This window comes from Larus michahellis, chromosome 1 (assembly GCF_964199755.1).
Source record: "Larus michahellis chromosome 1, bLarMic1.1, whole genome shotgun sequence".
NCBI lineage: Eukaryota > Metazoa > Chordata > Aves > Charadriiformes > Laridae > Larus > Larus michahellis.
In genome coordinates, this window is record NC_133896.1 from 94,689,537 (window position 1) to 94,704,290 (window position 14,754).

General features: G+C 48.7%; 1 protein-coding gene across 1 annotated transcript in view; it reads left to right on the top strand.

Moving 5' to 3' along the window:
- CASQ2 (calsequestrin 2) overlaps positions 1 to 13,122 on the top strand; it is a 36,419-nt gene extending 23,297 nt beyond the window's left edge. Inside the window, exons 7-11 of the mRNA XM_074594009.1 lie at positions 3,462 to 3,507; positions 5,939 to 5,993; positions 6,674 to 6,774; positions 7,134 to 7,208; positions 11,055 to 13,122. Of these exons, the coding sequence (XP_074450110.1) occupies positions 3,462 to 3,507; positions 5,939 to 5,993; positions 6,674 to 6,774; positions 7,134 to 7,208; positions 11,055 to 11,255 (478 nt within the window). The 3' untranslated portion in view covers positions 11,256 to 13,122. The remainder of the gene's footprint in view (positions 1 to 3,461; positions 3,508 to 5,938; positions 5,994 to 6,673; positions 6,775 to 7,133; positions 7,209 to 11,054) is intronic.
- Positions 13,123 to 14,754: the final 1,632 nt, after the last annotated feature.

Here is a 14,754-nt window from a genome sequence, read left to right on the forward strand (position 1 = left end):
GGTTGGGCCATATATTTTGCTGGTGCCGAGGCTCAGAAGGGAATTAAAAGGAATCTCATGAAATCAGATACCCGAAACCCCAAACCTGCCAAGATGCTGCCATGACAGTGGAAAAACCCTGGGGTGACAGTGATATGTTCCCAGCATTTAACACTGAGTCTCTCAGAGCAGAAGTGCTTTTTCCTGCCTTGCCACCAGTAAAGGACCTAAAGCCAAAGGCTGGAAGTAGAAATAGTCAGACACAGAGATAATCGGGCCTGTAGAGAAAAACAAAGTGACCTCAGCAGTTGCCCTGTCTGGTTCCCTGTAGATAACTTGGCAGGATCTTCTGCTCTGCAGGAAGGTGTAGAAGATCACTTACCTCCGTGCCCTCACAAAACAGATGTTCTCACTTCACCCCATCCAGCAGGCGTGGGCTATCCCTACGCTGAGGTGCAAAACCCTTCTGCCACCTCTCCTCCATCCTGCAGAAGGAGCCCCATCATATCACCGGGGAAAGCTCACAGTGCTCAGCGGTACCCAGGCTCTTTGGCATGCTTTAAACAGGCCTTCTAAAAAGAGGTCCCCACTGCCATGCCCAGGCAGGCTTCACCACCTCTTTCTCCAGCCCTATGTGGAAATTGGGATTTTTCAAGGCAGGAACTGAAGCGAGTGGCCAGGAGGACCCCATACGCAGCCTCCTGGCTGATGCTTCCCTGGGCAGCTGCAGGCAGTGATGAGACAGTTCATCCTCTCCCGAGCAGATCAGGAAGCCGGTGTTCAGCACAGTGGCATGACTTGTCCAAGGTCAATAGGTGTCCGGCTGGGGACGGTGGCTGGGTGCCGTCACACCAAGGTCTCAGCCCAGATTTTGCTCTGACTTGCACAAATACAAATTACGTGGTAGTTCCCCTGCCTACAGCAAGAGGCCTCTGGGTTTATGCATGTTTCACATGCAAAATGCTAGGGGTGGGCACCCCGCCCCAGCCCCATTCTCCGTGACTGTGGTGGCCAAATGTGGGGGCTGAATTCTGCTCCCTCTTATTCACCTAAACCCCACTTATCTTGCTCCCTCCGGCATTGGGGAGTAACCAGAGTAAATCTTCAGTAACTCCACAACAATCGGTACATGTGGGTGTGATCAAATCCTTCCCACCAAGTTTCCTTTCTCCAAGCTGCCCCCAGAGAACAGCTAGGGAAAGCATCTTGAAAGCCAGATACAAGTACATAATATGCATTCACCTGATATAATCTTCAGTTTCTGGCAATCAGCGATGAGGAGACTTGCTGGGTCAAAAATTGTATCCCTGATCTTGTGTTTAGTGGCTATTTCTTCAATCTCTATAGTCATTTTTTACCTCATTTCTATCTTGATGCTGAATGTCCCCAATTATAATGAGTTCAGTGGCTGAATTATGCATTGCATCAAAAGAGCATTCCTATTTGTTTGGTTTATACCTGCTACTTAATAATTCACTCTGTGCCTACTAGCTCTTGTGTTATGAGAAACAATGACTAGCCGTTCCCTGTTGTTGCACTTTTTTTTTTTTTTTCACCACTCCTGATCTTTTAGACCCCCTACCAATATCCTCTTTGTTCACCTCTTTTACAAGATAACTAGTTCTCATCTATTTAATCTCCCCCAAACAGAGGTCATTCCATACCTTCGTTCACAGCTGCCACGTTTCCATGCCCCTTTTTCAGTTGTCCCGTATAATTTCTGTGATGGGGTGACCAGAACCAAAAATACATTCACTGTGGAGGTGCATAGTGTAGTTGTCCAGTGCTATAATGGCATGATGTGTTTTCCCAACTGTTTATAACCTTCTTTTTGCCTTTGGAGATGATGCTTTCTCAATTTGTGACACCTGGGCCCCTTTCCTGAGAAGCAAGAATTAATTATAACTAATTTAGAACCCACTGTTGCACCTGCATAATCAGGGTTGTTTTTCTGCAAGTGCATTACATCCTATGTCTATCATGCAGGCACTCAAGTCTCAGGAGATCCCTCTGTATCTCCTCATGGTCAGGCCTGTGTTGGTTGTCTGAAGAATTTGATATGATAAGGAAATGCTCCGTATTCGTATTTTCTGTCTCTTTGAGATTATGTGAGAATATGTTCTGCATATCATCATGCTAAAGTACAATCTATGAATCTTAATTGGTTCATTCCCTCTGTCGTGAAAGCTGATCATTCATCTCCACCTTTCATCTTCCAATGTCATGGATCCACAGGAGGACCTATCCTTTGACCTAACTGCAGCTTAGTTTCTCTGAAACCCTTTAGTAAGGGACCTTGTCCAATGGTCCTCTGAAGGCAGCTCTCTGCATTGATCAGCATACCTTTGCCCACCCGTTGACTTGCTCGGGGAACTCCAGCATATCTACTGCCATGATTTTCCTCTTAAAGGCCACATGTGTCTTGTCCTATCACGTCATATTCCTTCAAACATCTGTTAACTAAACAACTTCTGGTAGCATCGTGTCCATAAGGAGGTCACTCTTTCAGATCTGTGGCTCCTCAGGTCCCTTAGGAACCTCTAAAAAATGCTCCTTGTTTCCACTGCTCTTGTAGCGAGGCAAACCAAAGCGGCAGGTTACACATCTCATTAATGCCACCTGGTCCTGGCAATGTGCTGCTACTCCCTTTGCCAATTTGTTGTAGGGCCTCATTGACCGACACTTCTCTTTGCGACAGCTCCCGGGGCTGGTTTGCCCGGGAGTCCCGCTCTGCTGGGGGAACCTCCCTGAACCGGAGGGAGCAGAACTGCAAAGGACTACTTGTGCTTGTCTGCTATGGCCTTGTGTTCCTTGGGTGCCCCTTTAACACCTCAGTCACCTCTCATCCTGCCAGGCTCTCTGACAGGCTTCCTGCTACGGATGTGTCTGAAAACATTTATTAATCTTTTTTTTTTTTTGGCCTTTATGAGCTACTTCTCAAAAATATTTGCTTTGGCCAGTCTTACAGTTTAAATTTTCTCACCGGTGCTTATTATGATCTAAATTTTGCCAGAGGTTATTCTGTTGTCTTTGCTTCAGCAGAGTTTGGAAGGATTTTTATGGTGGAATTATGCTGGGGTAAAACCAGGAGAAAAAGGGGAACAAAGCCCACTAGGAATGTCACAGGGACTGCAATACACAAGTGAATGGGTCACCTCATGCTCTCAGCATGGGCAGAACAATCTGCCATGTGTGGGACTAATTCACCAGTGTACCCCAGCACAGAGAGGCATCTCATCTTCCCAAGCACAAATAGCGTCTGCAGTAACTCCAGTGGGGTCAAGGTCAGGGTTTTATCACCATAAATAAAAGCATAAGTTGACCTACTGTGCCCCTGCGCTTGCATTCAAAACATGGTGGCCAATGGCGCTGACTCCAGCCACCAACCAAATGAGCCACAGTGACCTTTTCCATGATACCAGCGGCGTCATGTGCGACAGTGCTGGACGCGTCCTCAAAGAGCATTTCTGTCTTCCTTTCAGGGCCACCTTGAGGAAACTGCGCCCAGAGGACATGTTTGAGACGTGGGTAAGCACGCGTGGTGGGAAGCCTTGCGCCCCCTGCTAGCTTCCAACAAGAAACCGCTGCTCAAAAGCTGAAGCCTCTGGCTGGGCAAAACATTGTCTTTCCTTCCTTGCAAAGCCACTTCCCCTCCTCTGGGAAGAAGGGAAAGCCTTGGATGTGATGCCCAGTGCCTGGGTTCAAACGGTGTGTTCAAATGCTTTGCTCAGCAGCGGTGGACAGCTGAGCTGGGTCCCGTTTGCTCCCCAGAGGGTTCAGGGAAAGCTAACCAAGTGTGCCAGGAGGGTGTTGTGCCTCTGTAGCGGCTGCGATAGAGCTATGGAGAGCATTCTTCCCAAGGATGCTCTGTCTCATCTTATGCACCTCAGTGCTGGTGGTGGGGTCACTTCAGTGGCCTGCTCACTGGGCGAGCTATGGAGATTGTACCGAACAGATGACTCACGAAAATTGTATTGGGGTGGTCATACAATTCAAAATGCAAGCGAGGGCAGGCAGTTCAGATAATTATATAGGTTACGGAGCAAATTGCGCATTGATTGCACTTCTCGTGGTGTGAGCAAGCTGCACGTCAGCGATTGTGAAGAACTAACCAGCGGTTTGGCACTGATGACATGCAGAGGACTCTCTTGGTCTGCAAGTGTGGGGGAAAAGGGGAAGGGTGAAAGGGAAAGAAAAATTGTGTATAACAAATTATCCTTTCTCTGTGAATGAGTACGATGTTAATAGTCAGTCAGGGACCGTCAAGTGTGAGCTGAATGCTGAAAACCAAAGATAAACAGGTGCTTTACAGATGCTAAGAAAGATGCAGTCATTCCTTCAAAAAGCTCGGCACATTTCTAACAGCAATTGAGTTACATCCTTGCTTGGCTTTGTAACATGAAACGCTGAGGGACTCTGAAGCACCAAAAACCTTGGGAGTCTTTAGGACAACAAGGCGAGAGGTAATAAAACTGACGCAGGAGTTACGAGTCACTTAGGCATGATAGCTTTTCATTTTGTTTTGAAATACAGATTCTGTACAGAAGACAGCTTCCTAGATCCACTGAAGTTCCTCAAAGTTTTTTCCCAGGGTTTCAGTGGGATGCAAATTTTACATGCAGTGGTTTTGCTTTCATACTGAATGTGTTCTAAAATAACCTCAGGAAAAGTGTGAATTGTGGGCAGTGGGATGCTCACTTTACCAGCATCCTGGGAGTACAGAGTTGCCTCCGCTATGAGCAGGGAACTCGTACCTACAGGTGACAACAGGCTGGATTCTGATCTCGCCGCAAGTTCAGGACATCCCCAATACCTTCACTGGAGTTACTCTCGTTTTGTTTGCTACCTTGGGGGACAGAATGTAGCTATATTATATAGCTGTGTATATAATTATATATCGCATATGGGGTTTTTTAAATTATTTTGCTGTCTGCCAATGCTGTGGGCAAATATGGAGAAAAAGCAACAGTGCAGATTTTGCTAGCTGTAAGCGGTCTGAATCCCAAGTAAATCTGCCTAGAATACCCTGGTAAAAACGTATTCCCTGAAGACACCAGCAAAGGCCCAGCATCCGCTATTGTTTTGAAAGATAATGTTTTCCACTTAGTCTTTCAGGGCTTTTTTTCCTTTCAGTTTTTGATGGTGGCTTTGTCACCTCTGGGCTCAGAAGGGAAAAGAAATTAGCATTTAGATGGGACTTTTTGCTCGCATTAAAACCAACTGAAATGGAAACCGGGACCAGCAGCGGGTGAGGAAGGCAAAACCGATCCATGGGATAATTCAGAGATGACATTCATAGCAGGCGGATGATGAACCGGGTGCCAGATCTATTGGCCTTTGCCAATATCATTACCCGTTACTCACGTGTCTCATGGAGAAAAGCAGTCCACCAGGCTGTCATTTCTGTCCTCCACTCATTGGAGCCCCGAAATGAGCTTCCCACTCAATTCCTCTCACTGTTCACGGAGACCCTCAGCCAGAGCAAGAGACCCATCACCTCCTGAAAGGTGCCCAACTGATCCACCTCACCTCTCACACTGTGAGGAAACCTCCTTTGCTGGCCCCAAAGGAGCACGTTTGGGGTCTGAGCGTGGTGGCAGATCTTTGTTTCCCCACAAACCATCCCCTGGCAGCTGCAAATTTATGAGGGTAGGTGGCCTTGGGCATGGAGGGTAAGCCTATGTTCCCATGCTAGAGAGCCTTTGCCATTGTTGTGCTCGCCTCATTTTTAGCTAAAGGGTTTCAGCAATGCTACCCAAAGTACCCACTTCAGCACCTACTACCTCCATGACTCAGCCTCACCTCAGGTCCCATTTATGGTGTCTCAGTGGGACTCCAGTCAAGCCTCTCTTTGCAATTGTCCTGTTCGTTTGAAGGCATCCCATCGCTCCTCTTCTCCAGGAACTGCCTGGACTCTCCTCCCTCCCTGGCCCACCAGTAATAGTTTTGTTGTTTCCAGGAGGATGACATGGACGGAATCCACATTGTGGCCTTCGCTGAAGAAGATGACCCAGGTAGGAGTCCGTTTTCCTCCTCACATGACTCTCCATCACTCAAGGTGGTGTAGTTTCATGTGTTTTGTTGGCATTGCAGAGCCTTGCACCCCAGCCGGGACAGGGAGCAGGGATGCTTCTGGGTGTTTATGCTAGCAGGAGTGCTAGCTGGGACTCAAACTTATGGTCTCTAGATATAAATGGATGTCTGACTGAGGGAAAAAAAAAGTCATTGCCCCCAACCCCAGTGCCAGGATTTGCTCCCTAACTCTGCAGCCGTCTTGCTGTGTGGCTCTGAGAAAGTGCTGAGGGCTGGGTGTGTGATGTGCATGCGGGAAACCCGTGGGCATCGGCTCCTGAAAAGCCGTGGCATCGGTGCTTCTCCACGCCATCAGCGTGCCAAGAAGCTGCAGCCGCTCGGGGGCTCGGTTCCTCCCTCGCCACAAGAAAATAGTGACATTGTTCCACTCCACGGAAGGATTATGAGACTTAATTCATGTGTAACTAATTTCAATACCCGGGGAGGATGCTTGAAATTAAAAGCCTTATTATCAGAAGAAAGAGCTGGGAGACAGCACTTTAATGAGATCTATATACAACCCCTGTGTGCATAGGGGGGTGAGGGAAGTTGAAAGCCCCGCAAGCGAAAAGTGCCTGCGTGTTTGCAGGAGTGGGCTGCAGCGGTTCATATATCATTTCAGATGGTTTTGAGTTCCTGGAAATCCTGAAGCAGGTTGCCAGGGACAACACCGATAATCCTGACCTGAGCATTGTCTGGATTGACCCCGACGACTTTCCTCTGGTGAGTGGCAGGGGCTCCTTGCCTTCCTTGGTTTAATTCATGGATGCAGTGTGTGGGTGTGTGTGTATGAACACAGGAATTGCCCCAGGGAATGTGGGACAGGGAAAGATGTGAAACTGGACCACGGGTGATGCCTGAGAGCTGCTTGTTGGGGTCTGCCTTCCATAAAGGTGGTGTCTAGAGAACATTCCCAGAGCTGGGCACTTTCCTTTGCCACGTGTGGTGGCCCAGGCTTGGGCCTCTCTTCTCTCCTGTGCTTTCATGGATGCACGCTCCCTGCACCACAGCCCAGATGGATGGATTAATGCAAGGGGGTACAGCAAACATCCTTGTCTGAGCTTTGCTTCTCTCTCTTGCAGCTGATCACTTACTGGGAGAAGACTTTCAAGATTGACCTGTTCAGACCACAGATCGGGGTGGTGAACGTCACAGACGTGAGTAGCACGTGCCCAGAAAATCCAGCGATCCCAAGATTAGGGTGCTAGAAAGGACAGGATCTGAGGTCCTCCAGAATCTGTGGGATTTCTGCCGTTGAGTGCAGGTAGACCAGGCTTTTTCCCAAGGGAGAAAGTGTAAAGACTTCACCACTCCTGTGTGCAGCTGGGTTCATAACATCTCCAGGCCTGGGCTTCAGGGCTTTGGTCTGAGAGTGTTTCTGCTGCCGAGTGACACACAGACCATGTCTGCCGAGGAGAGGACCAGCCCCTGTGGTCTGAGCTTCAGGGCTTTGCCCTGTTTTGGTTTCAAGGCCCACCCCAGCCCACAGCATGCACCATTGTCCGTGCCCTGCTCTGACTGAACCTGGGAGTGCTTGTGCGGGGAAAGTGTGTGTGTTGTGAGCGGGGGAGAAAGCCGTGCTTGGGGGAGGAGAAGAGGAGAAAAAGGAAGGTGTTTTTGCATCAGAAGCAGAATGGCCCAGCTTGAGCGTAGGAGGGAAAGATGGTCCCCAACAGATGACAGGGAGCAATTGCACAGATTGGAAAAAAAAAAGAACCACAAATAAATACACAGCCTTAATAAGGATATGACATAAAATGGTAATGGAGGGATCCTGCTGGCGTGAAGAGGGTAAACTGGGGTTCATCCAGTCCTTCCTCCCCTTCAGTCACTGCTGTGCGGGTGGTTCTGGAGGGATTTGGGTGGGATGAGGAGATGTGTCCACCCCATTCTCAGCGGCAGTAAAGTGTTTCAACACTGTCTGGCAGCCGGCATCGCTGCAGAGGGGGAGGCGCACAGGCAGGTGCTGCTTTGGCACGGCTGTGGTGGTGGTGGTAACCACAGCATCCACAGCTGTGCTATCAGGCCAGCTTTCTAGCAGCTACTGGTTTCACCATGGTTGCCCTCAAGCCAGCAAGCCATGGAACTGATGCCAGGTTGCCCACACACTGTGAGGTTTTACGGCAGGTGGGAGAGGGACCCGTCCGACCCCCACAAGCAGAGATGTGGGGAGAGCTGCTGAGTGCAATGTAATGTGCATTATGGCCCTGACACAACTACAGAGAGGAACCATTTTTCCTCTTTCTGACAGTAATAGTCCAGACAATCAAAAAACATGTAATGGGGCGTGCTCCAGCCTGGCTCATTTATTACCTTAGTTTATTTTTGATGGTTAGGTGCTGGGTGGTTCTAATCTCTTTAAAATGAACCTGTGTGGGTATGTAAGTGTCTCTGGATGCAGAAACCTCTCCACTGCAGAAGTGTTCATATTTTGGGGCTTGACTTCTTTGTGTTTGAAATTTCAGCCATATGGGAACCTGATGTTTCATTACAAGAGAGCAAAAAGGGACAGAGAGCTGGGATAACTAGCCGGGGCTGGATGATGGTCCTGGCCCTGCAACCAACCTTGCTCCCAGCCCCGATGTTGTCTCTCCTGTACCTTGCCAGAAAAAGAGGGACAGGGAGGGAGTACTAGAGGGTTGTTCCTCCTGTTATAACAAATGCTGCAAGACCATAAGATGGGAGACGTGGTAGGGAAAGCAAAGCGATGATGTTATAAAGAAAGTGGAGACCCTGGATGTTACCCATCCCATTGAGGAGAATGAGAAGGAATCACACAGGCATGGCTTGGGAGTTATGGAGTAGATGGTGGCTCTGGCTGGATGTGAGCGGTGCTCTTCCTGTAACAGAGCAGCATCCTCCAGAACGTGGGACAGACACCTAGAGAGTGGGGACCCAGTGGGCTAAGGGTTGTGAGCAGAATTGTTAAGAGAGAGACAAAAGGGAAGAGGGCCAAGATAGCATCTGTCACCTAAAGTCATGAGAGAAACGAACAGACAAGCCAGAAATAGACCCCAAGTCTTCCAGTCTTTTGCCCTTATTACTACTCCATAGTATCTCCCTTCATTATATTTACTGCAGCTGGCCATGTTTAAGTGATGTCAAAGCTACGTTAAACAACTATCAATGGAAATTCATGGGAGTAGGATTGTCAGTGGCAAGAGAATCATACAGAAACTAATGTTAGGCAGGAACACATGCCTTATTATCCATCAGCCACTCAGAGACCTGTAAAAACTCATGCATGATTTATCTTTGATATAGTAAATGTTTCAGGTTGTTGATTATAGTATTTGCAGTTTTTATTTCATTCCTCTTAAGTCTGTTTTCTACTCCTCAAGAGAGAGATTTAAGAAAGTTCTAGGTTGGCGGGTGATATCTAAAACAAACACTGAGCTCATTTCGTTATTTCAGTGTTACATCACTGCATTCAGCCAAGTTACACAGGTACAAAGTGGGCCTTACGCAGCAGAGTAAAAATAAACACTGCTGTTGGCTTTGGTGGACATAACCCCCGTGACCCCATTGCTTCTCTAAAAACCTGCCAATACAAACACCAGAGCTCCTAGCAGCCCCCACTGGCCCATCACATCGTAGTGGCCCAGGACTAGGGCCGTGATGCCCTGCAAAATATTGCAGATTTATTTGCACAGCATCTTCTGTAGGTGCAGTGGGCCCGCTCCTCTGCCCCTTATTTAAAGGTATCACTTTTTGCCACATGAACAGTCCTGAGGTTGGGGACAAGGTCATTTGCATGAAGAAAGAGCTGCATGCCTCTCCATGGCCTCTTTTTTGTTACAGTTTTGGTGTTTTAGGAGGAAAATATTGTAAGGGAGAAACAGTTTTCCCTAAGCAAAAATTGGTCTGGCTTTTTAGCAAGCCATGCGACAAAGAGAATTAGGTACCACAGACAGGGAAAGACGTGGGGCACGTTTGCTAAAGCTGGTAGTTCTCTTCTGACATATGGAAAGCACTTGCTTCTGCAACACCAAATGCTGAACAAGATAACCACACAGCACCTCTGCAAAATACGATGCTCTTCCTATTTTATGGAGGGGAGACAGTGAAGGGAAAGGGGCTTACCCAGGCATTTACCCAAGGAACCTATAGCAAAGCAAGGAGAAAACCTTTCATTTCCAGGTCTCAGAGACCATCTAAGCTTCGTCTCCCTGGGTAACAGCCACAATTTAGTCAGCATCTTCTCACCACATTTTAGAGAGCATCTTCTTACTGAATGCCTCCATACTCTACAGTTTGTGAAAGTAATGCAGACAGATGGAGAAAAAGAGCAGGGGGCACCTATAGTCCAGCGCATCGGTGTTTTTCACCATTCTTCAGTTGGAGCATGGTTGAGATGATCTGAGGAAAGGCTATTCCAAGAGGAGGAGCTGCTATCACATGTAGAGAGTCCAGAGCAACATCCTGAGGCAAAGGTGGTGGTAAAAAAGGCTGGGGAGAAGGGGTGCTGACAGTAGGGTGTAAATGCTCAAAGGAAGAGGTTCCAGAGAGGCCTTGGAAGGAAGGAGAGAAATGCTGTGATGTCCTGTGAACTTGGGTGATGCATGGGGAGCTGGCATAGGTCTCTTTATGCGTTCTTTTATGTTGACTTGGAGTCTACAGAACTGGCCAGATGGGGTGAAGACAATGCATCAGGTGGACGATGCTCTTGCTCACAGGTGTAAGCAGTGCAGGAGAGGAACGGGCAGCAGGCACACATCTAACCTGGGGCAAACAGTACCACACACTCATGTAAACCCATTGAGCCGACCCACTGCCCTTAGTGAGAAGCAACAGCACTTCAGGGGAAGTGGTAATCCCAATGTGTGGGCAGAGAGACACTGTGGCTGAGCCTGCCCACAGGCTGTGGCAGAGAGGGAGCTACTGCCACCCCCCCCACCCTGCATCCCACCTGTGGTCCAACCCTTACCCCCTCAATAGCAGCAAACCTCATCTCTTCCCTGTGTCCCTGGGGGTGGCTAATCCCCCATCACCTGTTCCCTCAGGCTGACAGCATCTGGATGGAGATCAGAGACGATGATGACCTGCCCACGGCCGAGGAGCTGGAGGACTGGATAGAGGATGTGCTTTCTGGGAAGATAAATACCGAAGATGATGATGACGATGATGACGATGATGACGATGATGATGATGACGACGATGATGATGATGATGATGACGACGATGACGACGATGACGATGACTAACTGTGACTCTGTGCAGTTTGACTTGTGGGGGCTGAGAGGCCTCCCTCCGTGGCAGGTCCTTCCATCGGAAGACCTGTGTTTGAGCGTCAACAAGCACCGCTGCTCCTCTTCCCCGCCCCCGTCCCGCTCCCCCTGCCTCTGCCCTTGCCGGGACCCCCCTGGCCTGATTCTCAGCGGCGCTGAGCCACCGGGACTGCCCTTGCAGTGGGCTGGTGGCACCTGCAGGCACCCAGCACCGCTGCAAATCATGCCTCCTTAGAAAGGACATTAGGAATCTGCAGGGAATCTGCCCCCAGTGCCCCAGGGCAGGAGGAAAGTGCCTGCCTGCTTGCTGCCAGAGGGACACAGGGAGACAATTTGTATTTTTCATGCTCATCGGCCCAGCACTTACATCCAAAGACCAAATCTCACTTCAAGACATAGGGAAGGCCACTGTAAAGTTTAGTCCTTTTATTAAACACAATGCCCTTTGCAGCTACTCTGCCAAGACCACTCCATCCTGCAAGTTCTGCTGCGAGGGTCTATAGCTACTCATTAACATGCTAGGAGCAGCAAAAAGCTGTGCGAGGGGAGGAAGGTTTTAAGGATGCTATTTAAATTTTCAGTGATTACATAGAACAGTATATTCTTGTCTGGCAGAGCAATACAAAACCGAAGACCATGATCCCCATCTGAACCTCTTTCTTCTTGAAAGCTTAGGTGAAAGATAGGGTAAGTGCAGGTGGTCTGATATGGGACTTCAAAACTTGCAAGTTCCTGAACCGCTGGATAGGCTCATCCAGGTCTGAGCCCAGACTCTTGAGGATGAAGATCACGGCAGTGAGCCAAACCGTGGGTCTTAACCCCAGAGAAGCACCAGAGCAGACCCCAGGCCAGTTCCAAACATTCGCAGTCAGGTCTGGGCTGGGCTAGGCCTATCTTCCCTTTCAGGTGAACCTCAGCTGGATTGAAGGTGGTGCACATGAGATAGACAGCATACTACTGCCAAGGGAAACATTCATAGGGGCCCACCATGAAGCCCTCCTATTCCCCACGACCTTCCAGCTTTAGCTGACTTTTAACCCAAAGCCTACGTAGCGTCTTTTCCCATGACCAAGTCGTTGGGCGGGAACACATCCGTCCAACTGTATTAGATGCTGGATAATGTGCGTTGGGCAATGAGCAGTGAAAGGATTCAAGCCGTTTGGCTTTTAAGTATTCAGTTGCACAGTCACTCCCTGCTTAGAGAATCGGATGTCCCATGGTAGCCTGTGAGAAGCCCCTTTTTGCCTGCAGACTGGGAAGGAGCTCAGGGCACCAGTTCGCAGTCACGGGGGGTCACTCACAAAGCAAAGGGTCAGCAACTCCGTCCTGGCGAGTGCAGCACCATCCATGTGCAGGTCACTGCAACAGTGTTAGGTCTCCCTGCTTTCCCATGCCGGCAGATTTTAATTGTCTTAGCTTATTAGGTTTGACAATAGTGCAATGAATGGAGAGTTTGGAGGCAGTTTTATCTTTATAAATACATTTATAAATATGTTCTCCAGCCGTTCAGACTTGTTAGCATAGGTAGGGTACACACGTCCTCTCTTGCTACAGATGAAAAATATTGTTCTGACCTTTCTTATAGTGGTTTACGTCAGAGGTAAGTGATGTTAGTGGAAATAACGATGTGAGGCACAGAAGAATCAGATTCGTTGTACAAATGATGAGAAACAAGGTTTACACACTATATATTTCCTTTATCAGATGAACTGCAAAGCAAGATTTTATAGGTGTTTTTTTTTTCCTGCCTGTTGATCAGTCTCTTTGACTCTCTCTCTCTCTCTCTCTACGTTAGCTGAAATAGAAATTTGAAACTACTGGTATAAAAAAGCTGAAGTACTGATATATTCCTACATGTGCCATACCCCCTTGGTGGAAAGTGCCAGCATGAACACCACACAGCTGGGTATCTATATATCTCCATGTATATGAATGAATACTGTGCTTATATGGTATATGACCGTAGGCCATGTTAGTTCCTCATTGAACATCAAACACTCAACACGTCCTTTTCAGACACAGCTTGTTAGAAGAATAGACGGGACAGCAAAGCCCCCAGGCCAACTATTTGCCCTTTCTTGCTTCTTTACGATGCATAAGCACTGCCTGGAAGGCTTGATCCAAGTGTATTTGGGGAGACCGTCCACCTGGTCGCACTGGGGTTATGAACAACTCGGCCCGATCCCAGAGGACCTGGTGGAGACTTTCAGAAGGCTCGAAATGCAGAGTGCTCTCAGCCGGGAGGTCCACTCCTCTCCTGGACAGAGGGGTGCCCAGCACCCTTCTTCTGCTCCTTCCTTCCAGCTGTTTCCTCCAGAGGTTTGCTGGACAACCCCGGCTCAGAGAGAAAGGGAGCAAGCTGGACTCAAGGTCTCATTGATGCACATTGGTAAGGAGCAAGAACAGGCAAAACTAGCCATTTAGTAGTCTCCTAATCTGTGATTAAGGGACAAAAACTCGCCTGAGCAAAGTGCTTGTTTATCTTTACCTTGGGGCTATTCCCAGGAGCAAAACACACACAATTTCACCCTGCATAAGGTAACAGCCTGCACAGGCCCCGCAGCTACAGATCAGTCCCCGCAAAGCACCACGAATTTCTATAAACATGAAGAATAAACAAAGAGCTGCCCTACCGCCTTTCCTAACTGGCACCGTCTCCGGAAATCCCGATTGCCTGGGTACTTTCCATGTACCTCCCCTCCCGCTGTGGATGCCCATCTGTTCTGACGTGTCCCCCTCTAGATGCTCCGAGAGGCAGAGCTTACATGGGCAGAGCAGGCAGACCCTGAAAAAGGCACTACGGACGTGTTAAGCGCACGGGTATTTCTCAGGCACGTACGCATTTCAACGCATTAAGCAACAGAACTCTGGGGTGAAAAAATAATTGACGTAGCGGTGCTAAGGCTTATACGGAGGTCAGTGAGGCTGAGCTCATACTGGGGCTGGTGTCAGGAGTTTACGAAAAGTTTGCCTTGACTTATGAAAGGGCTGCGCCTAGGGCTGCTACTCCTTCACGATGCCAGTGCGGTCCTTGATGGGGCCACCCTTTCTCTCTTCCCTCATCCCCCCATTACAGTTCTCATCATTCTCTTTGCCCACAAAGAGGAACTTTTTATCATCAGCTTTTGGGATAAACACATAAAAAGTTAAGAAAACATTGCAGGAGAGGAAGGATTGCAGCATTGGAGATGAGTAGGCAGCAAAGCCTCTCCCATTAACCTGTAACACCTCGTCCACCCTGAGTTCCTAGCAACTGAACCACTGAATGAGGCCATACCCTTTGAGAAGGAGATGGCAGCCTGAATTTGAATGTCTTCCTTGCAGGGACAGGTAAGATAGTGGTGCGGGAGGTATGACACGCAGGACCCCAGGCATGGGCACTCCTGGGCTCCTCTGTCAGACACAGGCACAACTGGCGCTTGAAAGGCACTGGCAACCCTGAGGAGCAAAGTCAGCCTAACCCTGATGACTACAC